This window comes from Saccoglossus kowalevskii, chromosome 7 (assembly GCF_978046115.1).
Source record: "Saccoglossus kowalevskii chromosome 7, keSacKowa6.1, whole genome shotgun sequence".
Lineage (NCBI taxonomy): Eukaryota > Metazoa > Hemichordata > Enteropneusta > Harrimaniidae > Saccoglossus > Saccoglossus kowalevskii.
Window position 1 is genome coordinate 35,021,972 of NC_140647.1, and position 23,503 is coordinate 35,045,474.

The 23,503-nt window shown below is 35.6% G+C and overlaps 2 protein-coding genes and 2 long non-coding RNA genes across 4 annotated transcripts; 3 read left to right on the forward strand and 1 right to left on the reverse strand.

Moving 5' to 3' along the window:
- Positions 1-24: 24 nt before the first annotated feature.
- Positions 25-12,726, forward strand: LOC100378000 (kinetochore protein Spc25-like). The gene is made up of 7 exons (XM_002742363.4): positions 25-110; positions 2,279-2,440; positions 4,458-4,523; positions 4,692-4,838; positions 9,559-9,663; positions 10,489-10,584; positions 12,488-12,726. The coding sequence occupies exons 2-7, from the start codon at positions 2,293-2,295 to the stop codon at positions 12,604-12,606; spliced, it is 681 nt and encodes a 226-aa protein (XP_002742409.1). The 5' UTR covers positions 25-110; positions 2,279-2,292; the 3' UTR covers positions 12,607-12,726.
- Positions 6,196-7,395, forward strand: LOC146740955 (uncharacterized). The gene is made up of 2 exons (XR_014930029.1): positions 6,196-6,723; positions 7,217-7,395. It is a non-coding gene; the product is annotated as an uncharacterized LOC146740955 (long non-coding RNA).
- Positions 12,727-15,280: 2,554 nt separating the features above from the next.
- On the reverse strand, positions 15,281-16,358 carry LOC146740956 (uncharacterized). The gene is made up of 2 exons (XR_014930030.1): positions 15,949-16,358; positions 15,281-15,459 (listed from the first exon to the last, which is right to left on the reverse strand). It is a non-coding gene; the product is annotated as an uncharacterized LOC146740956 (long non-coding RNA).
- Positions 16,359-18,120: 1,762 nt separating this feature from the next.
- On the forward strand, positions 18,121-21,879 carry LOC100368444 (uncharacterized). The gene has a single exon (XM_006822378.2). It carries the CDS (start codon positions 18,121-18,123, stop codon positions 21,877-21,879), a length of 3,759 nt encoding a protein of 1,252 aa, XP_006822441.2.
- Positions 21,880-23,503: the final 1,624 nt, after the last annotated feature.

Sequence of the window (23,503 nt, forward strand, 5' to 3'; positions counted from 1 at the left end):
TAAAACGTCACAAAATGTGTGCATCACGTGACACGCTGATTCGTGATTGGTTGTGCTCGGACATAGTATACAGAGACGACCGCCATAGTTTGAACACCAGTAATCTGCAGGTAAAAGTTTTTCTTACTAATACTTGACTTAGTTTACAGCAACGTCTGTTATGCAAATACTTATTGAATGTTGATTGCATATACTAGCTAGTAATTAGCGTGAATGGTTTGTGTAATCAATCGAGTGGCGTTAAAACAACATAGCGCAGTATTCGTACATGTAGGGTCAACAGTACATCGCTATCCCTCAAATTTCTGTATTGATATAAATCTATTGATTGTTCCATGGAGCTCTGTGTTCAGACTATATCTAACTTCTGATATCTTTTCGTAATTCAACGCACAAACGTGCGTTATACTTCTAATCTCCCAAACATTGGCCCCACTCGTCGTTTTTCGGTTAAATCTCTTTAGTTCAATTTCCGTGCGTTGTTACGGTTGCTTGATTTACGTGTAGATGAAGCCCGAACAATGACACATTGTTTGAACACATTTTATTATCTCTTGGCGACCCGTTAAAGCGACGCGACGCTAAATTGACAGCGTTGGTCAACAATAGTTCGTAAACAATGCAATATAATAGCCAAAGCTGGCATTGTAGAGACGTGTTGAAACTTTCCTATTCAATATCATCTTGTTTTATTCATTATGTTGAAAGTTGACACCATTGCATTGGAGTGTCGGCGATATTCAGGGCAATATTATTTCTCCTGTTTTCTTCGTACATGTATTGCTGGCCTGACTCTTGTATTACAACTAGTTGTCTATCATAATAATCGTATATGTATTAGTAATAATATTAATAAATATTAGGCCAAGAAAAAAACAATAACATTTACTGGTCATTTGGGGCACTTTCCTTTTTCATTGTAATAAAATTTGTGTTTTACATCCACTGCATATGCAATAAAACTCAGCACTAAAAAGGCATTCTTTTCATTTTTATATTTATAAATCTCAATGGCAGTCAAATCCAACCAGCCAATCAACAAGCACAGTGCGCAGCGACATCATTTGAAAATGTTACTCAGTCGGCCAATAGAAACTTCTTGTTTGAGTTTGAATTGTGAAATTTATAAATATTTTTTAAGATGAAGGGAATGCCTTTTGTGTGCTGAGAGTAGGCCAATAGTGTGATAAGAATACTAATGCAGAACTATTTAGTGTTTCTTGTCAGACTGTGTTGCTAGACGTTTCCTTGCAAATATGCATAATTGTTTATTACATAGATATTGTGTAAACTTTTGAATGTGGTGATAATTTCTTTCTATTTACCAGTCGAATCTTTCCAAGCGTACATGTACCTGCCAGTCAGTCAACTTGACAGACAACTTATTTTTTTGGCAGGCAACATTTTATTATTTTTTCTGTTTTTTTCTTTGTTCTTTGACAATTTTGTCAAATATAATGCCTAAAATCGCCTTCTAGAATAATTTTGACAGATTAATACACTGCCAAGTGTCACTGATTCCATTGGCTAGCGTTTGATTGACACATACCAGGGATTGCGTTAACCCCATATTTTGCTTCCTGGACTCAAATTATTGAAGAAGGATCCAGTTTTTCAGGGGTCCAGTCTCTAATTAAGTTATCCAGGGTCAAATTCTTATTTCTTAAAATTTTGTAAGTGGGACTCGTCTTGCCGAGACACTAGCGCAAACCCTGCATACATGTATACTGCAGAATTTGATCATAATCTCATATCACCCCTCATAAATATCACTGTTGCATCCTTGTCATTTTGTGAATCATTGCAAACTTTTATTGTTATCTTGTTTTGTATGTGTTATGTACCGGTACTTAATGAAGGCACATGATCTGCATTATTATTTTTTTATTTATTAATTTATTATTCAATTATTGAGTCAAAATTACCTGTGTCACTAAATAACTAAATACATGGTCACTTAGTTGGAAAGTGAATTTTATCTTAGTGCATGCTGTTTTTATATGCATAAGCACAAGCATTCTAACATTGTACCCAATTTGTGTTCCAATTAGTACCACATAAAACATTTTAGCTCAGTAGTTTATTGATTGAAATAATTTACAAAAAATACATGTCCTTCAAATAAGTCATTGCCTCTCTTGTGGTATATATTTTATAGTACATCTTTGGTTGAGATGTTATGTTAGCTGGGGGAACAACTATATAGTGATTACTAATAATTAGTGTTTTTTTAATGTATGTGTGTACTAGTTTTTCTACTGGATGTTGTTTTCTTCAGTTTCCAATTTTAAAATGAATACTGCTGAAGGAGAAGCGGAATGCAAGCGCCTGGAGCAGGACTTTGAATTGGTGAGAGACAAGTTTATCAATGAAGACTCATCAGAGAAGCTTGTTGAAGACGTTCTTAAAAATCATGAGTTGACGATAAAAAGAGTACAAGGTAAAATACTGTTTGCTTCCTGTCAGGTCACTAACCATTGTAAAACTCTATTAATTCACACATCCAGTTCAGTTTTGAGAAAAACTAATTATTAAATGTATTCATTTATTAATTCATGGTGCTTCAAAAAAGATTTAAAATTGTTTCTTTTTAGTTGACGCTGAAACTGTTTATGCATAACATGGCAGGTAAATCATTATTGTCAAGATAATCCTAAAACACACAAACATGTTGTAACATGGAAAACTTGTATGTGTCATGTTTGCTACCATTAAAACCTGAAAAAAATTGATCACAGTAAATCATTCAAAAAATGTTGCGTTTCCAAAAAAACCTGAGCATTTTCTAGAAAATTCGATGTAAACACATTATTCTATGGATAACTTGTACTAGTATTCAAAATTCTCCAATTTTTCAAGACAGCCATATTATTTTTTTAGCATGGATCACCGAACAAAATTTTGAGATGTGATGGGATGTTTCTGCCATAGAAACCAATTGTAAACTATTAAAAAAACAAAATTTTGATCAATTTTTGAGGTCGATGACCCTATATTTTTATTTAAGAATTTTGAGAATTATTTAAGAATTTTGAACATTATAGTAAACCAAGTTACTCGATGTAGCTCAATGTCAAGTGGCTCGATGTGTTCTCTCTGGTGATCACAGCAGAAGATCACAATGCACCATACCAGTGGGGATTTAAACCAAACATAACAAGAAAAAATATGCTTTAAAACAATGCATATAAATTTCTTCAGTCAACGAAACACAGATAGTAAAAAGAATTTTCAGCTTGAATGACTTAAGGTGTTGTTGAAAGGTTGAAAGTTTATATCCAACGTATATGTATGCCATGAATGAACTAATGCATGAATTCATTTCTTTGATTGGATAAATGCTTGACCATTTATTTCATTTGTATGCTGATAATTCACTCTCTTGAAAAAACTTACTTTTACTATTGCGAATTTATTGAGTTTTGACATTATAAATAAGTATTTCATTATTTATTCACAAACTTGCTTTCACTGATTGGTATAAATGTATACAACTTAGCATAGAACTCAATTACGTGAATGTAAAACCTAAGCGTCAAAATAATGTTATTTAAAACGTGTAAACATTACTCCCTTTACAGTTGTAACGAGTATCCCTGTATTTGTTATGTTTTATAACAATGGACAGTGCAAATAATGACTTGCTCTATGAATACCACTATGTTTTATTTACCATCTGTAGTATTTCTTTCAATCACTATAGTTTCAAAATTTTGCCAGAAAATTATGCATTGATATGTTTGGCAGTACATTGTATAGTCTTGGTCTCACTCCAACATGTGTTGTTAGGTCTGATTCGCTATACTTCTTTGTCGTTGTTATGCTGGTCCCTCCCATCATACCTGATGCAAATGTGGCCAATGGTGCCAGTCATGCCCCATGTACATCTAGCTGGAGTTTCATTGAAGTGGAGATGATTGATTTACAGCACTCTGGTATGATAATAAGAGGCAATAATGTCTGTATTTAACCCTAGTCCCTTTTCACTGGTACTTTGTAAAGCAATGTTGCTCAGGAATTCAAGATACTAGTAACTGACTTGTGAAATTTGTCCTTGTTAAAGCATGTCATTACTCTGTATCTAGTATGTGACTCCATGTGATTTCATGAAAGCAGGTGTCAAAATTAAGGCCAAAATATTGCTTTCTGAGTTTGTAAGTCCTACAAAATAATGATAAATTAAAAGCTTGCTTCAAGTTTGAATTATTTACTCCCAATTTCGTGCAGTGGTACTGCATTCATTTAAGGGAAAACTTCCTCTTCACAACATGAGAATTTCAAATAACAACGTGCTGGAAATATAGCACAAGTAAACAAGTTTCAAATTAGCATGCCAGACTTTCAAAGTTATCGTAACAGGTTACTTTTTCAAAGACACCTTTGCTATGCAATTATTCTTCCCTCATAGCATGTAGTGTTGTAACAAAATGTTGTCACTATGTTTCTTTGATTTACAGAAGACATGGAAGCACTGGGAGATGCCCATAAAGCACTGAAACAACAAGCAGAAAGTAACCAACAAGGTAACTGCAGAATCATGATATTTTGCCTGGGTGTGATGTCAAAAGGCAATAAATCAATGAATGCTTTGCTCATACAATGCTTTTGTGTTGTGTTACAAACTAGTACAACATAAGCATAACTTTTACTATGACATTTAAATTTAATTACATACATTGCTTTACTTTCAGTTATTCAGGATAAAAGAGACAGGTTAAACATTCTGAAACAAAACATTGAGAAACTCAAAGTAGAAAATCAGAGAGTTATGATGGAGAATGAAGGTAAACAGAAGATATTTGGTGAACAGACTAGAAGAAATACCAAGGAAAATGAGCGTAAGTCAGTTTTCCACATTTTTACTGGCCGCTATGTGTATATATGTTCATTTTACACAATATGTTTAAATATACAGCCAGTGCTTGCACGGAAATAAGTCAAATCCTGTTTGATAATATTACATTAACTGTGTTAATCTCAAGATGCCTAATAAATCATTATATGAATATATGAGTAACATTTTCTAAACAACAATTTAGCTAAAGATTTGGCAGGGAAAAACTGACTAACATTTAGTGAGAGGAAGTACTTACAAATTTTGTGTGAGAAATTTAAAGTGCCTGTGAAATGGCTGCTATTTTCATGCCTAAAATCATCCATTGATACATAAATATTATTAATTTTTATGTTTCTAAGCATAAATTATTTTTTGTAAGTGAAAAAATGTGTTCTATGGCAACTTTATTAGTCCCCGTTCAGACGAAGTCCGAAAACAGGGACTTATAATTCGGTCTCCGTGCGTCTGTGCGTCCGTCCGAAGTCATATCTCAGAATCCCCTTGGGCCGATTCCGTTCATTCTTTGCATGTGCCTAGTACTTTATGTGGGACATATGCACATGCAGTGGTTTAGCGATTCAATTCAAAATGGCCGACTGGCAGCCATCTTGTTTTTTGAAAATGTTGTATTTTGGACATACTTTGTCAGTTTTCATTCAAACTTGGTACATAGATTATACATGTTAGGATACATGTCCATGATGATTTATTTCACAATTGGATCAAAGATGGCCGACTGGCAGCCATCTTGTTTTTTGAAAATGTTGTATTTTGGACATGCTCCGTCAGTTTTCATTCAGATTTAGTACATAGATCATACATGTTAGGATACATGTCCCCGACTGTCCATGAGTTCCTGAGTCTGTCCGTCCGACCGCCGTCTGTCCGTGTGTGCGTCAGTCTGTCCAACGTCATATTTCAGAATCCTGTGGACCGATTTCGTTCATTCTTTGCATATGCCTAGTACCTTATGTGGGACATATGCACATGCAGTGGTTTAGCGATTCAATTCAAAATGGTCGACTGGCAGCCATCTTGTTTTTTGAAAATGTTGTATTTTGGACATGCTTTGTCAGTTGTCATTCAAACTTGGTACATAGATTATACATGTTAGGATACATGTTCATGACTATTTATTTCGCAATTGGATCAAAGATGGTCGACTGGCAGGCATCTTGTTTTTGTTTTTTTATGCGGTATCTTGGACGTGCTCTGTCAGTTTTCATTCAAATTTGGCACATACATGTACTTTATACATGTTAGGATGCATGTCCATGACAATTTGTTTCAAAATCTGGTCAAGGATGGCCGATTGACAGCCATCTGACTTTTTGGCCTTACTACTATATTTCCACAATTTATGTACCATTTTCATTCGTATTTGGCACATACATCATACATATCAGTGTGTTTCATAATCAGATCAAAGATGGCCGAATAACGGCTGTTTTTATTTTGGCCATATTACTATGACACGAAACATGTGTTTTGATGTAAATAAACAATCTGTTGTATACGCCACATGGAACTCAATCTGATTAAAATCTGATGTAATGTACGGGCTTTAATTATTTTGGCTATAAACTTATTTTAATTTTATTTTTTATTACTTTTGTTATTAATGCCCTTTTATTTTATTTTATTTTATTATTTTACTTTGATTTTGATTTTGTGATTTTTTTAATTCCGCCGTACCTACATCTGAGCCGATGCCTATGTAACGAGATTTCAACGAGACCCACTATCGACGATTTTAGTCAACGAATCACATACCTCCTTCTATAGCGCACATGATGATGTCACCGGGCGGAATCGGGTGGCAAACACACTCAAATAAAATGGCGGATTATACCGACGTTAGCGACCGAGAATAACACGGCTTTTCGGTAAGTTTATCATTGTCAAATGCAACGAAAGTCATTTTTATGTTAATATTGTGGCTCGAATGGTTCGACTTTAGATCGTTATTTTGCATAGTTATTTTGGGAGTGACGATTTTGTTTCCGCCGTTTCGACCGAACACCAGTGTCTTTTTCCAGTCGCCTGCCCTGGAGACGGGTGATGTTTTGTTGAAGATCGGGCCAACATCGTCTACGGTATTGAAACCGTAGCTGTAAATATTCATCAAATTGTATCATTATTTTGTACAATATACAATAACTCTTTATTAAAGTAATTGAGCTGATTTGGACTGGAATAAAATATTTTTTATTGGAACACATCGCAATTGATCAGGAAATATTTTTTTGCTCCAATTTTCTGCGTCGATGCCGTGGCCGGTGACCGTTATACAATTTAAAATCAGTTTGCATTGTTTACTATAGCTGTTTACAGTGTTCTAATCATTACGATTTACTTATTTTTTTGCTTCCATTCTAGATAATTATGCTCAGTGATGTAAAATTGAAACGATGACTGAATGAACAAACCTTGGTTGGCGAAGATGTATCTGGAAGTGTACACATTTGTTGGAAGTGAAAAAAATATTCAATGTAATGACAAAAATTGTAAAATGCTGTGGAATTTCTTTTGCAAATAAAAATATACTAGCAATTTTCTATTAATGGTTTATTCAAGTGGGCAAAATATAATGTACAGAAAGATTGCCCGTAGAGTATCGCTACACTGAAAAGTAAGCAACCGACTGCCTGTATAAAAGGGGGGCTGTGATTGGCTGTTACTTATGCGAGATTTGAACGGGACTTACATAGGCGTCGGATCAGATGTAGGTAGGGCAGAATTAAAAAAAAATCACAAAATCAAAATCAAAGTCAAAGTAAAATAATAAAACAAAAGGGCATTAATAACAAAAGTAATAAAAAATAAAATTAAAATAAGTTTATAGCCACAATAATTAAAGCCCGTACACTACATCAGATTTTAATCAGATTGCATGGAACTCAAGTTTCAAGGACACACTCGAGACAACCCCTCTTCTTTAATATGACGGGCACAAAGAGAACTTAACGAGGACTGTGTCATTTTCAATGACTTATTTTTGTGTATTTTAAAACGAGGCTCCTCATTAGCTTCTCATTTGCATACAGAAATTGACGTCAGAAGGGGAACTCGCTGGGTAGCATGCATTGCCGATACGTGTAAATAAGGCAAATTTCTTGTGCAGTTTTGCAGTGCAGTCTTTGACTAAATTGTCACTTATGTAATTGGTCGTTGAGGAAGAATGGACAATAAAGAACACATAGTATTAAGTTTGTTGCATGGTTATATGTGAAATGTGTCTGTTCTGGTGTAGCTGTTACACTGTTACTGGTCCCCAGCACTGGACAAAATCAAATTTGACGCCTGAATTGTCTCGTTATTTTGCAGGTTACTAGGCACGTCACTACACTGTTTCATTTCATCGATCGTTTGAGTAAAAGAAAAAATTTTAAAAACTAAAATAAAAACAAAAAGAGAACATATTTTGACATTCTAAACATTAAACTATAGTGATCAATAAAATAGAGAAATAATTAAAAAAAAATGACAAATCACATTTACTAAATAAATGACAGCCGCGTGGAAATAAATTAACATTTTGTTGAAATGGGTGAACGCGTCGGGTCATGACAATGACAAGTGTGTTAAAGGCGGCGTTTAATTGGATAACAAAAATAATCAAGAACAACACACATACAGATAAATTCAGTTAGCGTGATCCATAGCGTGATTGTCATAATTATGACGACATATTAAAACTTTATTTGGTGGAAACATTGACAGCTCAAGCCCAGATTCTTATTTCATAAATTATTACGCAGATCAAGCTGCAAGTAAAGGTAACAGAGGTGTGAATTCGACCATATTTTTAGCTCCATGATTCGACATTCAACATCAATCACCCAACAATTCAGAAACTTTTAGCCTGCGAAAATGAAAGCAATTAGCAGTGTGTAAGGGCTGTGTAATTTCCTGTTTGTCCGACGCTTCGTTTTCATGTCACTATTAAAATTATTGCTACCTTTTACTTAACACGGACTAAATGGTCTCTATAAAAAAAATCAGGATCACAAAAAAAAAAAAAATCATTTGAAATACTTGCGCGACGTCTCTCTCACTTCTGAAATCCGCCTCGGTGATCATGGGCTGGTCAGGAATTTCTTTCTTTCAGAAGTGTTGCGCCAGGTTAAGTTGTCGCCATTTCTCTTGGACGAGGACAGTTTTTCAACAACAAAAATCTGAGGTGAAGTGGAAACTATATATGTTGCTGTAAGGAGAAGGTCCACCCCAACCATTTCTCGTTGCTTTCACGGCTTTCATCCACTGATGTCTCTCCTTCCCTACGATTGGAAACATGTTAATACTTTCACTATGACTCTACATATCACTGCAACCGCCCACAACACAACATCTAAAAACTCTCTCTCAAAAAAAAAAAAGAAACAAAAAAAAAAAGAAACTTGTATCGTTTAAAAGTATATTGAATGACGGTTCAGGGGTATGACTTCCTCTCATATTTTGGCATTTGGTGGCGCACTTTTGGCAACTGTCAGAAATCCGGAAACAGTCTACCGTTTCAGGTTAGGTGGGCATGGCTACAGCACGAGGAACACTCAAATATACTTGGATACTAGTAATTATTTTTAGCAAAAAAAATCAATAACTGCCCATTTCAGTGGGACACGGATCTAAAATGAGAAACGTGTGGGTGGGCATTGCACAGGCACTTTAAATATGCTTGGTAAATGACCTGACAGATTAGTTCATAATTTTATTTCCAGTTGTGCAAACCAGGACAAAAGTGGTGAAGTCAAGAGCTGAAGAACTGGAGAGAGCTGCAGAGTATTTTCAAGACAGACTGGCACTGGAGTTCAAAAAATTAAGTGGTTAGTAACATACTTCTTTTATCACTACGAGCATAATCTCCCTTTTTGTCCCAAGTTGATGTACCAATAATTCTGAAACAGATGATTCAAAATTTTTTTTAAGTTGGTACAAACAACTGTCAATTCAAAATGATTAATAGATACATTCATTTTGATGTATATCTATTATGACTGACTTGCAGCACTATTCAACCCAGCATACCATGAATTTATTTTCTTACATTAAGCCATATTTACCTTACACCAATCTATAAAGAGTATGGCATGGCACGACCTTGATTGCACATACAATCAACACATTATTGATTGGTGTGAGGTAAGTATGACTTCACTATAAAAAATGACAAATTAGAACCTCTTTGATTGTATTTTGGTTAAAGTAGCCAAATTATTAATATTAGTTCAGCCTGACAGTCAGTCATTTATCAGACAGGCAGGCATGCATACATCAACCAATTTCTGTCAAACATGTCATGGCATTCGGCATTCGACTGAAAACATGCTTAAATATTCTAACTTCTAAATCCAAAACAAGTGAATCTTTGTGAATGCATTCATGTCAAAGCACTATTCATTAGTGTTAGCAAATGAAATTCCAAAACACATAATCATGTGGGAAGCCAACTTTTAGAAATGCTGAAAATCATGGAACCCACATCAAACTGAATGCTGCACAATGGTCATAGAACTTATATAAGCAGTTGATTCCTGACACATTTTATGTCATGGGGCACGTACATAGTTTTGTAATTGCGTAAAGTTTAGATTCTGTCATTACCAATTTGTAAAGTAAACATGACAATGTAATTCATCTGTTATTTGCAGGTGAACGAATGCAAATTATTTTCACTAACATTGACCCTGATCAGCAAGATAAAAAATATGTGATAACAGTCAAGATTACTGAAAACCAATATGAAGGTAAGGAATATAGCGCCCCACTCATCATCATGTTGTATACATGTGTACCATACATTCTCTGGTATGATGTGCAGTTTCGGTTGATATCTGTATGTGCATATTAATTAATTTGTAGCTTATTGTTACAGCCGAGTTTGGGTCTAAAGTCGGATGACGGACAGACTGGAATCTATCCGTTGACCCAAACCCAAACAAGGGGTTCGCAACAAGAAACGACACGAACACAGGATATTGTCAAATTCTATTATTGTATTCGTGTAAATAAATATAGTGCGCTCACGAGGTATCAAATGACATTAACTCAAATGAACAATAAATTCACAAATTCAGCATAATACAATAACAGTGTGGTAAGACACACGAAATTAGACAACGCAAAGAAAATACATTTACAGTCGCCTGGAGTCATAAAATGATATGGACACTAAAATACCTAGTTTCAAAAGTCAATCTTTTCGACGCAAACAACACGTGGCCGGTCACTGGTAGCATAGTGGTTGTCGCATCAGAATCATGATCGGTAGACCCAAGTTCAAATCCTACCTTAGGCTGAACATCACAGGGTCGACCCCTACCTTAGGGTGAGTGTGCCACAGACTCAATGGGAAGGCCAATTCCACTGGCCGAGATTCATTCACTAACGAATGCGACTTTGGGGGAACCTTGGTTAAGGTCCGCAGGTGCTTGTGTTCGACCGGGCCTGGTTGACGCCAGGATAGCGCATTAAAATTGAGATGGCCACACAGCCCTGTCATGTAGTCCCAAACAGGAAATGACTTCTGTGGCAAATTGCACTATGTGTCAGAACTAGCACTTGCAATTTGCACTTACAAAAAAAAAAAAAACGTCAGGAGAGACAACAGTGACATTCAATGTCCGGAACTGTCGCCTGGCACAAAAACATTTAAAAAAATACAAAAAAACAACAACACGTGGCCCAATCTTCGGCTTGAACAATTGCGACGTGATTGCTGGACGGCAGTGAGTTCTTGTAAATCTTGCTGAGAGAGAGGATGCAGTTCTTACAAACGTCCGTGGAATGACATAGTGAAACTGTACATTGTCTTTAATTCGGCTTGATGTGAAACAATCTGTCTTTGGGAACTCGTAACGAAGCAACTGCATGCCTCCACGTGGCAAGATGTTGGTGATTAGCCATGTGTCCAGCCTTGGTGATAATAGACGACTAATTGAAATTGACCTGTGACCTACATTTATAGTGGACAAAGACTCCTTAAGCTCCAGTAAATTCAATCATTATTAACGCCCTCTCGTGTAAGTCTATTGGCATACAAATAATACACACGTCTATAAATATCAAATTATACAAAATGCGTCACACTTATTATTTCCCAGCACATAGTGCTGGTGAGGGATATAGTTGGTTACCAGTGTCTGGCTATTCGTTGGTACAAAGTCATATTGCAGATTCCCCCAGTGTTGTATTGAGTACATTGCAATCCAGATATGATCAACATATTTGATGACCATACACAAAACTCACAATAAAATGTGATGTTGCAAACAGTATAAAAATGCAAAATGAACAAAATAAAACCTTCTTTTTAACTCGTGCAGTATTTTACCATTTTCACGCTGGTCGGTTTTATTTTCTTCATTATTTTGATGACCATATATGGTATGACCTTAGGTGTTCTTGGATAATCTGTAGACTTGATTTTTTTATCAAGAATTATCAAAAGAAACTATTTCTGTAACAAGGTTCTCAGTTCTTTAATTTTTAAAAAGATTTTATTTTAGAAACAAGGTATAGACATAAGCACCCGTGCTTCTAATAGAGCAAATATAGTAGTACACATGTTTGAACTTTCTGTATATTACCAGGATGATGCTTTTCTGTCTACTACTTGCTTATTACACTACTGACTTGATTGTTTTTCAGTTACGGAATGTGATCCTGCCGTGGAAGGACTTGATGAGATGGTGGTGAAGTTAAACAAGACCAGCCACTTCTCATTATTTATCATCAATCTCAGGAGAAAATTTCGGGAAATGGTGTAAAGAATGTGATATTTCATAAGCTGGATAGTTCGCACATAGACCATTGAAAAGAATTGTGTAAATTGCTTGTCAGTGTGATTGTGATGAATAAATGATAATGCTTGTGCAGACTCATCTAAATTTAAACTGTAATTATAAAGCATCTGAATACACACACACAAATAAGGCCAATGGTAATCCATGTTAAAACCCTCTTATCTAGGTTTTGTAGGAAGAGAAAATTATGAAAAAGTCAAATGTTGCTTTTGGGACATATTCGAATATATTTATTAGCAGCATCTTTGTCTTCACGCCTTCCTTCATGATTGCGAAATAGTAAAGACTCTGTGGTTGAAGAAAATGTTGGCAAGCAAGGTGTCATTCCACACAAAACATCCACTCATCACATCCACCTTATAAACGCAAAAGGATAGAAAGAAATACTACCTGGTTATTTATTACTAAGCTAGATATTTTTTTCACAAATGTAGTCCCAACAACTAAAAGGATGGTTGTAAAATAACTTTTTAATGCATCGTGAGTATTGTATACTCATCATACTTTTGTTTGTCCCTATACTGTTTTTGGATTGTACAGCTTTTGAATATAACATTTAGTCTATATACTATATATATATATATATATATATATTAAGGTAAATATTTCTTAATCGGTGATGTCATTATGGACATTGCCCCCTCCCAATATGTGTGTCTCCTCATGTTTTTCTAGTAACCCTGATTTAGTCTATGCACAATGACATGTTTTGATAATTAGTATATTACACAACCTCTACTTAAGTTGAATAACATTATGGCTTGTATGATGTATTGATTGCTATATTATGGCTATAAAATAAATTGTTAACAATGTATTATATGAATTTTGTAATTTTATTAAAAATACTTAGTATTTTTATCTTTTTTTTCAAAAGAGTGAAAGCTACAGTTGTATGTTTTTGGCGCTTGTGTTGCAAGGCATGGAATGGCAATGTGTGTTTGTTAGAAATTAGCTAATTTTTAAAGTTTTTAAGAATATTGATTTCATGAAATTCATTCTTACTCTTTAGATTCTTCCACACATGATTGTTGAATGATGTAACTGGTGTGAGCTTCATGATTTGAATGAATGAATGAACAAGTCTTTAGCATGCCATTGTTTTAACACTATGTCTGGTAATCAACTGTAATTAGTGTATATGGTATGAATGTTTCCTTGCATGGAATGCATGGAATATTCCTAATGACACAAGTTTCTGTTGTTTGACATCAATCTTGTAGCATTTCTAAATCTTTTTATTTTGTTACTTAAGCACTTAAATTTACTATCAAAGGTATATAAATACATATATTAATTAATAAAGATATTTGAATCAATATGTATATATGTTCTTTTGGTAATTAATGGTCTAAATCCACCTGGTCAAACAAAGTCCAAATAACAGCACTTCACCTGCTTCTGTCCATATGTTCGCACCCATATCTTGGACACGATTGGACTGATCAATTTCTGTGTTGTCGTGCTACAACTCTGTCTGAATTTTTCCAGTTTAACATCACCTACGTCTCAGGTTCAGTTAAAAATGTCATTTTCTTGAAAATTATTAATACAATTGTTTTGGTGTTTGATATGTAGGTTACCATGCATCGAAAGGGAAGAGGGTTATTTTACTTAAGTATGTACAAACATGGTTGTAAGCAGACTCCAGTAGTCTGCTACCAACTGGATGTTGATTGCTACCCAAATTTTATTTATTGTTTGAAATCGTAGCCCTACTCGTTAAAATTGCCAAAATTTATACTGCATCGAAATTATGAACAGAAAAAAATTATCTATGCTAAATTGATTTATCTTGTAGTAGAAACTGTGATTTCCTAGTCCTACAACCCTTACCTAGTCCCACGAGTCGTTTTTGTCTGCAACAGACGGAGGAAAATCAAATTTAAAAATCATTGACAACTTCTGAGTCATCTGATGCAATTTGTTGTAATGAAATTGTGATTTTCTTCTTTTCTGTTCTTGTCTGGAAACACAATTAATCAAATGTTGCCTTATTAGGTAATGCAGAATAAGGTCTTTTGTATGGATAATTTAGCAAGTGTACTTTCCAATGGAATCTCTCGAGTCCAACCATTTGGAATAAATTTTGTCAATTGTTATCATTAATTGTTTTCAATAATAGTTTAACTCGATTTTGAATTCGCATAATTATTACTAAACTGATTTTTAGTGGCAAACGGGCATTTGCGGTTTTGAAAACTGAACCATTTAACACGCTAAAATTTGTTGTACGCATGGGACACTAGGCCATCAAAATTGTTTAAATGGGCCATAGAGGGCGCTTTTTGAAACAACTCTATAAATGTACCGGTAGGCTCAATCTGATTAAAATCTGATGTAGTGTACGGGCTTTAATTATTTTGGCTATAAACTTATTTTAATTTTATTTTTTATTATATTTGTTATTAATGCCCTTTTATTTTATTATTTTACTTTGATTTTGATTTTGTGATTTTTTTTAATTCCGCCCTACCTACATCTGATCCGACGCCTATGTAAGTCCCGTTCAAATCTCGCGTAAGTAACAGCCAATCACAGACCCCCTTTTATACAGGCTGTCGGTTGCTTATTTTTCAGTGTATACAGGCAATCTTTCTGTACATTATATTTTGCCCACTTGAATGAACCATTAATAGAAAATTGCTAGTATATTTTTATTTGCAAAAGAAATTCCACAGCATTTTACAATTGTTGTCATTACATTGAATATTTTTTTCACTTCCAACAAATGTGTACACTTCCAGATACATCTTCGCCAGCCAAGGTTCGTTCATTCAGTCATCGCTTCAATTTTACATCACTGAGCATAATTATCTAGAATGGAAGCAAAAAAATAAGTAAATCGTAATGATTAGAACACTGTAAACAGCTATAGAAAACAATGCAAACTGATTTTAAATTGTATAACGGCCCACGGCATCGACGCAGACAAGTGGAGCAAAATAATATTTCCTGATCAATTGCGATGTGTTCCAAATAAAAAAATATTTTATTCCAGTCCAAATCAGCTCAATTACTTTAATAAAGAGTTATTGTATAATGTACAAAACATTGATACAATTTGATGAATATTTACAGCTACGGCTTCAATACCGTGGACGATTTTGGCCCGATCGTCAACAAAACATCACCCGTCTCCAGGGCAGGCGACTGGAAAAAGACACCGGTGTTCGGTCGAACCGGTGGAAACAAAATCTTCACTCCCAGAATAACTATGCAAAATAACGATCTAAAGTCGAACCATTCGAGCCACAATATTAACATAAAAATGACTTTCGTTGCATTTTACAATGATAAACTTACCGAAAAGCCGTGTCATTCTCGGTCGCTAACGTCGGTATAATCCACCATTTTATTTGAGTCTGTTTGCTACCTGACTCTGCCCGGTGACGTCATCATGTGCGCTATAGAAGGAGGTCTGTGATTCGTTGACTAAAATCGTCGATAGTGGGTCTCGTTGAAATCTCGTTACATAGGCATCGGCTCAGATGTAGGTAGGGCGGAATTTTAAAAAAAATCAAAGTAAAATAATAAAATAAAAGGGCATTAATAACAAAAGTAATGAAAAATAAAATTAAAATAACTTCATAGCTAAAATAATTAAAGCCCGTACACTACATCAGATTTTAATCAGATTGCGGTAGGCTCTTCGTCATGAGTCTCTGTATTCGTTATCTTCAATCTGAATAAAAAACATTCGCAATGCATAATATGTATTTGTAATGATTTGAGGTTATGACGTTTAGTTTAGTTATTTGCATAATGATATTGATACATTGTATGGAACATCTCGTGAGTATTTAGACTCAGTTCCAGGCCTAGCAGTTGAGCAATAAACATCTTGGCTACAAGTGCTCCTCTCCAGTGTGTTATTCTCCTCCCGGATCTGGTGACCAATACTCACTTGGTTCACTCTACCTTGAGAAGTCTGTTCTCAGTTTACATATGGTGGCAGCGGTTAAAGAAAAAGGGGGAAGAAATACTACTGAAGAAATAATAATTCTTTGCAAAGTACTGAGGAACTTGAATCTGTGGAAAAGGCCTGTTGAGCTCTATAACATCTAGAACAACCTTTTGTGTACAACACAGTAGAGGGAGAGACTTGTGCATCGCAAGTTGAAGGAAGATGAAATACTACTTTGAGTACTAACTGTACAGAAGAACTGGGATTTGGTGAGTTGTTTTTTCTCTACACTCAACTCAACCAGCTGTGAAGAAATAAACTGCCTGTGATATCAGAATTGCCTGTACATTAAATAGATAACTTGCCTTCAAGAAATGCTGTGAAGTTATCAATGTCAACTATATTTTTATCCAAGTGACAGATCGGGGAATGTAAATTTGCCAGCTGTGTGAAAAGCCGGTTTGAACTGAATTGATTGACAGCTCGTGGAAGCAGTGTACGTTGAAATGGAACATTTTTGATTTGATTGCAACATTGTTTCAGCTCTTCTAGAACTCTTTTTCACTGACTGTAGATTTACTTTTGCAACATTTTAACTAACTTTTAGAACATTTTACATTACTCACTTAGCAACTGGTGGTTGTTATGCCAACCTTTAGTGCTTTGGTTTGTTTACAATAACAAAGATTGACCTATCAAGTATCAAAGGAAAGGAAAGTCAGAAAAGGCTGTGTATAAAAAAAAAGTGCAGTGTTTGGATAAATAATTTGTTTCTAGTTTGTAACATCCTGTTTGGTTTCCTTGTGGTTAAACTAAACAGTGGGTAATTTGTTCTTTGGTAGGTAGGTACCGTAGCTGCATGTTATACTTGTCAGTGTGTGAGTAAAAATAAGTTGTGAGTATGAATGATACAGGGGATGCTGCTGATTTTTCTGGGGGTTCACCACTACTGACTCCCATGCATTCTAATTTGGAAGGGAATTTGAATAAGGGCTTGCAGGATTGGGATCCAAAGCATCAGGATACAGTGAGGCTCAGGCGCGAAGAGCGTGAATATGAATTACAGATGGTTATGCTTAAACAGAAGCTAGAAATGGAAAAATTGGAAGCAGTAAGGATTGCTGAGGAGCAAAAGAGAAGACATGAAGTGGAAATGAAGTTGCGGGATTTAGAATTGGAGAAGTTACGTATGCAAGGTAGGGAGCATAGTACAGATAATAGTACTGTAATTGTAGACAAGGGTCCTAACATTTCTCATTTTAAGGAAGGTGATGATATTAATGTTTATCTAAGAACATTTGAAAAGATTGCAATTGCACATCATTGGCCGCGAGACATGTGGGCTTTGAAATTGGTAGCTCATTTATCGGGTAAAGCACAGGCTGCGTTTTCTAATATGAGTGATAAGGACTCTAATGATTATGATTTAGTTAAAGCAGCTATCTTGCAGAAATATGAGTTGACTGCAGAGAAATACCGGAGCAGCTTTAGAAGTGTAAAGTGGGATGTGAGATGTGAGTCGTTTGGAGAATTTGTTGGAGCATTGGTTGGAAGCAGCAGAAGTTGACAGTATGGAGACAATGATAGATCTGTTGTTGAAGGAGCAAATCATAGAGAATTCACCTTATGAATTGAAGATATGGATTCGTGAAAGAGAACCTAAATCAAAAGGTGAGGTCATTAAATTAGCTGAGCAGTATATTGCTGCTCATGGTAAACCTAAAACAGATAAGTCAATGGCATCAAATGGAAAATTTAGAAAATGGCAATCTAATTCTGTTCAACAATCTAATAAGAATAGTCAAGCTAATACATGTTTCAAGTGTGGTAAACCTGGTCATATTACTACAACATGTCCTATGAATCTCAAGCCTAGTTCAAATAGTGGATCAGGCAAGGGTAGTAAAGTATTTTATTGTGCAGGTGAATCTAAGAAAAATGTAGATAAGTGTTTATATGGTAGTTGTATGGATATACATAGGTGCAAGGGACTGCTGAATGGACAGGAAGTGGTAGTTTTACAGGATACAGGTTGTACTCAGACATTGATAAAGTCAAAGTTTGTATCGAAATGTGCATACTTGTTGGGACAGTATGTGTGTGTTAGACTTGCAGATAGTAGTACAAGGCAAGTACCCATGGCAAGAGTACATTTGAATTGTAAGTTTTATAGAGGAAAATTGGATGTAGGGGTTTTAGATACCTTAGCTGAAGATGTTATCTTGGGTAATGAGGTATATGTAAGTATGACTAAAGATAGTCAAACGAGTACAGCTTATGTTGTCACTAGAGGAAAAAGTAAAGCATTAAAAGAGAAAAATGCTAAGGTAAGGTGTAATGAACAATTAACAGGTGTTCATGCAAGACCAGTGGAGCAACTGCCAGAAAGTGTTGTTGATGTTGGTGATACTAATGACAGCATAGATGATCAAGGTGAGTTAGATAAAGCTGAGGATCATAATGATGAGATTCAGTTACCAGTAAGTGATAATGAAGTATTTGATGTATTCAAATTGAGACGAGAGGAGTTGATAAAGTTACAGCAATCAGATGTAACATTGACAAAGGTCCGTGAAGTAGTAGTGCCAGAAAATATGATAGCAAATAAAGTTTGTTTTTTCTGGAAGGATGGTCTATTATTTCGTCAATGGAGACCCATGAACTCGGAAGCAGCTGAGGTGACTCAGTTAGTGGTCCCGTTAAAGTGTAGAGGTGAGTTGTTAAGGATTGCTCACGATATTCCTTTAGCTGGTCATTTAGGAATAGAGAAGACAAAACAAAGGGTACTGCAGCATTTTTATTGGCCAGGGATATTTTCAGATGTGGCACATTATTGCAGAACGTGTACTGAATGCCAAAAATCTGCTAAGAGATATGCTCATGAAAAAGTCCCGATGATATCAATGCCAATTGTGGATGTACCATTTCGGAAGGTAGCAATAGATCTGGTAGGGCCTTTACCAAGAAGTAAAAAAGGTAATAAATATATATTGGTGTTGTGTGATTATGCCACTAGATATCCAGAAGTTTTACCAATTCCAAATATGGAAGCTGAAACAGTAGCAGATTGTTTAATTGAGATTTTTAGTCGGGTAGGTATTCCAAACGAGTTACTTAGTGATCAAGGGACAAATTTTATGTCTAAACTTATAAGTGATATGTGTGTTAAGCTACACATTAACAAATTGAAAACTAGTATTTATCATCCACAATGCAATGGGCTTGTTGAGCGGTTCAATGGTACTCTTAAATGTATGTTGCGTCGCTACACAGCAGAACACCCAAAGGTGTGGGATACCTATTTACCATACTTGTTGTTTGCTTACCGAGAAGTTCCACAAGCAAGCACAGGATTTGCTCCATTTGAGTTATTATATGGAAGACATGTAAGAGGACCTCTGGCTGTGTTAAAGGAAGGGTGGACTGGAGATATTCCAGAAGAGGAAAATTTAGCGGAATATGTAATTAACATGAGGGATAAGATTGGGGAGATGATGGAAGTAGTGAAGCAGAATATGGTGGTCGCACAGGCTAAACAGAAAAGATGGTATGATGTGAAAGCTCGTGATAGATCTTTTGATATTGGTGAAAAGGTGCTGGTGTTACTCCCATCAAGAAGTCAGAAGTTACAGGCAGAATGGCAAGGTCCATTTCAAGTTACAAGAAAAATGACAGCTGTAGATTATGAGGTGAATGTTGGTAGTCGAAGGAAAACTTGCCGAGTGTACCATATTAATATGTTGAGGCCTTGGAAGGAGAGGGAAGAGATTGCATGTTTCGTGGATATAGTAGAAGTAGTCAAGGAAGAAAATGATGTATTGGATGCATGTTTCGTCGATATAGTGGATGTGGTCAAGGAAGAAAATGGGGTGTTAGACACAGTAGCAGAAAAGAAAGGTAAGGAAAACTGGAAAGATGTGAAAATATATGAAAATCTGACAGAAGAGCAGCGGGCAGAAGTATTACAGTTACTAGAGCGTTATGGTGACGTGTTTACAGATGCACCAGGGCTGACTGGATTGGTGGAACATGAAGTGGTTACTTGTGAAGACTTTCCCTTACGTCAGAAACCATACAGGTTACCTCAAGCAGTACAGTCCACAGTGAGAGAAGAGTTAGATAAAATGCTGAAATCAGGTATTATTAGACCATCTAAAAGTCCATGGGCAAGTCCTATTGTGTTAGTGGGTAAGAAAGATGGTACAGTTAGGTTCTGTGTAGATTATAGATCTCTTAACAGTGTCACCAAATTTGATGCTTATCCCATGGCACGTGTGGAGGATCTCATAGAAAAGTTTGGTGATGCCTGTTATATTTCTACTTTTGATTTGTCAAAGGGATATTGGCAAATTCCTTTGAGTAAATCTTCCTGTGAGAAATCTGCTTTCATAACTCAATTTGGTCTCTTTGAATTTACAGTGATGCCTTTTGGCATGAAAAATGGTCCAGCAACCCTACAAAGGTTAATAAATCAGATACTGCAAGGTACAAATGAGTATGCTGGTGCATATATGGATGATATAGAGGTACATGATGTTAGCTGGAAAGAGCATTTGTTACATTTGCAGGCTGTACTTGAGCGATTGAGGAATGCAAAGTTGACTGTGAAGCCTAGCAAGTGTTATATTGGTGGGCCACAAGTGTCCTTTGTTGGATATATGGCAGGTAGTGGAGTGATAAGAGCTATGCTGGACAAGGTGCAAGCTGTTAATAATTTTCCAAGACCCAAGACTAAACAAAATGTTAGAGCATTTTTGGGTTTAGTGGGATATTATCGTAAATTCATTCCTAACTTCTCTGAAATTGCTTTTTATTTGACAGAGTTAACAAAGAAGAAGTGTTCAAATCAAGTAATATGGACTGAAGACTGTGAGACATCATTTTGTAAATTGAAGCAAGCATTGACATCTGAACCTGTACTGCATAATCCAGATTATACCAAACCTTTTGTCTTGCAGGTTGACGCTTGTGATCATGGTATTGGTGGGGTGTTAAGTCAAAATAATGACAAAGGAGAAGAACATCCCATAGTATACATCAGTAGGAAGTTGTTGCCTCGTGAAATGAATTATGCGACTATTGAGAAGGAATGTTTGGCCATTGTTTGGGCAGTGGAAGCATTATATCCATATTTGTATGGTAGAGCATTTACTGTTCAGAGTGACCATCATCCTTTAAAATGGCTGAATCAATTGCGCGAACGGAATCGTAGACTGATGCGTTGGAGTCTGACCTTGCAAGGTTACCAGATAAATTTCCAACATAAAAAAGGGGTTGAAAATGGCAATGCTGATGGCTTGTCAAGAGCATGGCAGTCAGATGTGGGTTGACTTCCCAAATTAGTTGTGAGTAGTTGTATGAGTGAAGTATGAGTAAAAAAAAAAATGATGAGTGTTGTGTGCGGCTTGGTGCTTCACCTATCACCTAAATATCAGGTGCTAGATATTAAGTTTATCCAGGTACTGCAGCACAGCGATATTTTAGAATTGTTTGTTGGTATTTATGGTTATATACTTAACTTGTTATTATTGAGTTCAAAGTATTTTCAAGTGTATCTCAAAGTTTTTAAAAACAGAGTTTTCATCCTCTATAAGGGGAAAGGAATGTAATGATTTGAGGTTATGACGTTTAGTTTAGTTATTTGCATAATGATATTGATACATTGTATGGAACATCTCGTGAGTATTTAGACTCAGTTCCAGGCCTAGCAGTTGAGCAATAAACATCTTGGCTACAAGTGCTCCTCTCCAGTGTGTTATTCTCCTCCCGGATCTGGTGACCAATACTCACTTGGTTCACTCTACCTTGAGAAGTCTGTTCTCAGTTTACAGTATTTAATCACCACAAATTTGACACAATCTCCGTGACGTGGTATATATTTTTTTTTCATATTAGGCCTTTTCTCAATTGGAAAAGACTAGTACAAAGAAATTCTGATCTTTCGCAACTTATCATTTTTGCAACAATATTTTTCGGTTTATATATTTTGTTCACCAATCTCATCTTTATTCAGGCAATAGTATTGATTATTCGTGATTTGCTATGGGTGAAACCCGCCGTGGTTTTAACTCAATTGGTTTTAGTATCATGTGCAGGTTTCCATCATTTTTTAGCCCCGTCATTATTGAGTTTTGTTTGCAAGCTATTGACTTATAAAATTGTTCTGTAAATCACATGAAACTAAATTCACCCACTGCGTGTACGCTTGTTTTTTTTAATCAAGGATTACGTAGATGATTTTGAAATTGACATCTACATTGTAAAATTACATTTACGTTGACCCACAGTTCCTCTCAGGTTGTCATTGACTTTTTTTAATTGCCTTCCATTTTCATTCTTGTTGTCAGTCTACAATCGTCCGTTTTAACCATGTTTATCGACAAGCAAGAAAGTAAGAATCAAACTAAATAATAATACTTAGTCTTCCGGCTATTACGGGAAACGTAGCAGCCCCGTCTACTGCGAACCTCTTCATTTATATTCACGTCACATCCGGGTACGTCATGCTACCTGACAATTCTATTCCTAGTCCAAGAATTAGGGGGAAATGCTTACATGTAATCTCCCGCCTATTCTAACCATCGTAATCGACATCAATCACTCCGCTTCATCGACATTATTTACCTACTGACTTTAAATTATGATGGAAAACAAAAGGCATATTAATAATATAAACAACATGTCTCACACAGTTTCCGTAATTGACAGCTCCCCTATTGAATAGCAAAGTAATTGTTGTCACTTTTACAAATAACCTTGCATAATTTCCCCAAAATTAAAAAATGTTGATCAATACTTGTAGGAAATGGACAATTATGTATATGTCCATTTTGTCATAGGTCATCGTAAATCTCAGTCATAAATATACTCCTGGCCGAATAACCGGACTCTGGTAGCCGAAGACTATATTGATAGAAAAATGCATAAAAAAGTATAAAAAAACGGTGACCATAA

Excerpts from the sequence above, each read along its gene's own strand:
- LOC100368444 (XM_006822378.2), top strand. The coding sequence starts at position 18,121 with ATGGAGACAATGATAGATCTGTTGTTGAAGGAGCAAATCATAGAGAAT.
- LOC100378000 (XM_002742363.4), top strand. The coding sequence starts at position 2,293 with ATGAATACTGCTGAAGGAGAAGCGGAATGCAAGCGCCTGGAGCAGGAC. Across the intron at positions 2,441-4,457 it reads GACGATAAAAAGAGTACAAG|AAGACATGGAAGCACTGGGA; the intron begins GTAAAATACTGT and ends TTTGATTTACAG. Across the intron at positions 9,664-10,488 it reads GGAGTTCAAAAAATTAAGTG|GTGAACGAATGCAAATTATT; the intron begins GTTAGTAACATA and ends TGTTATTTGCAG.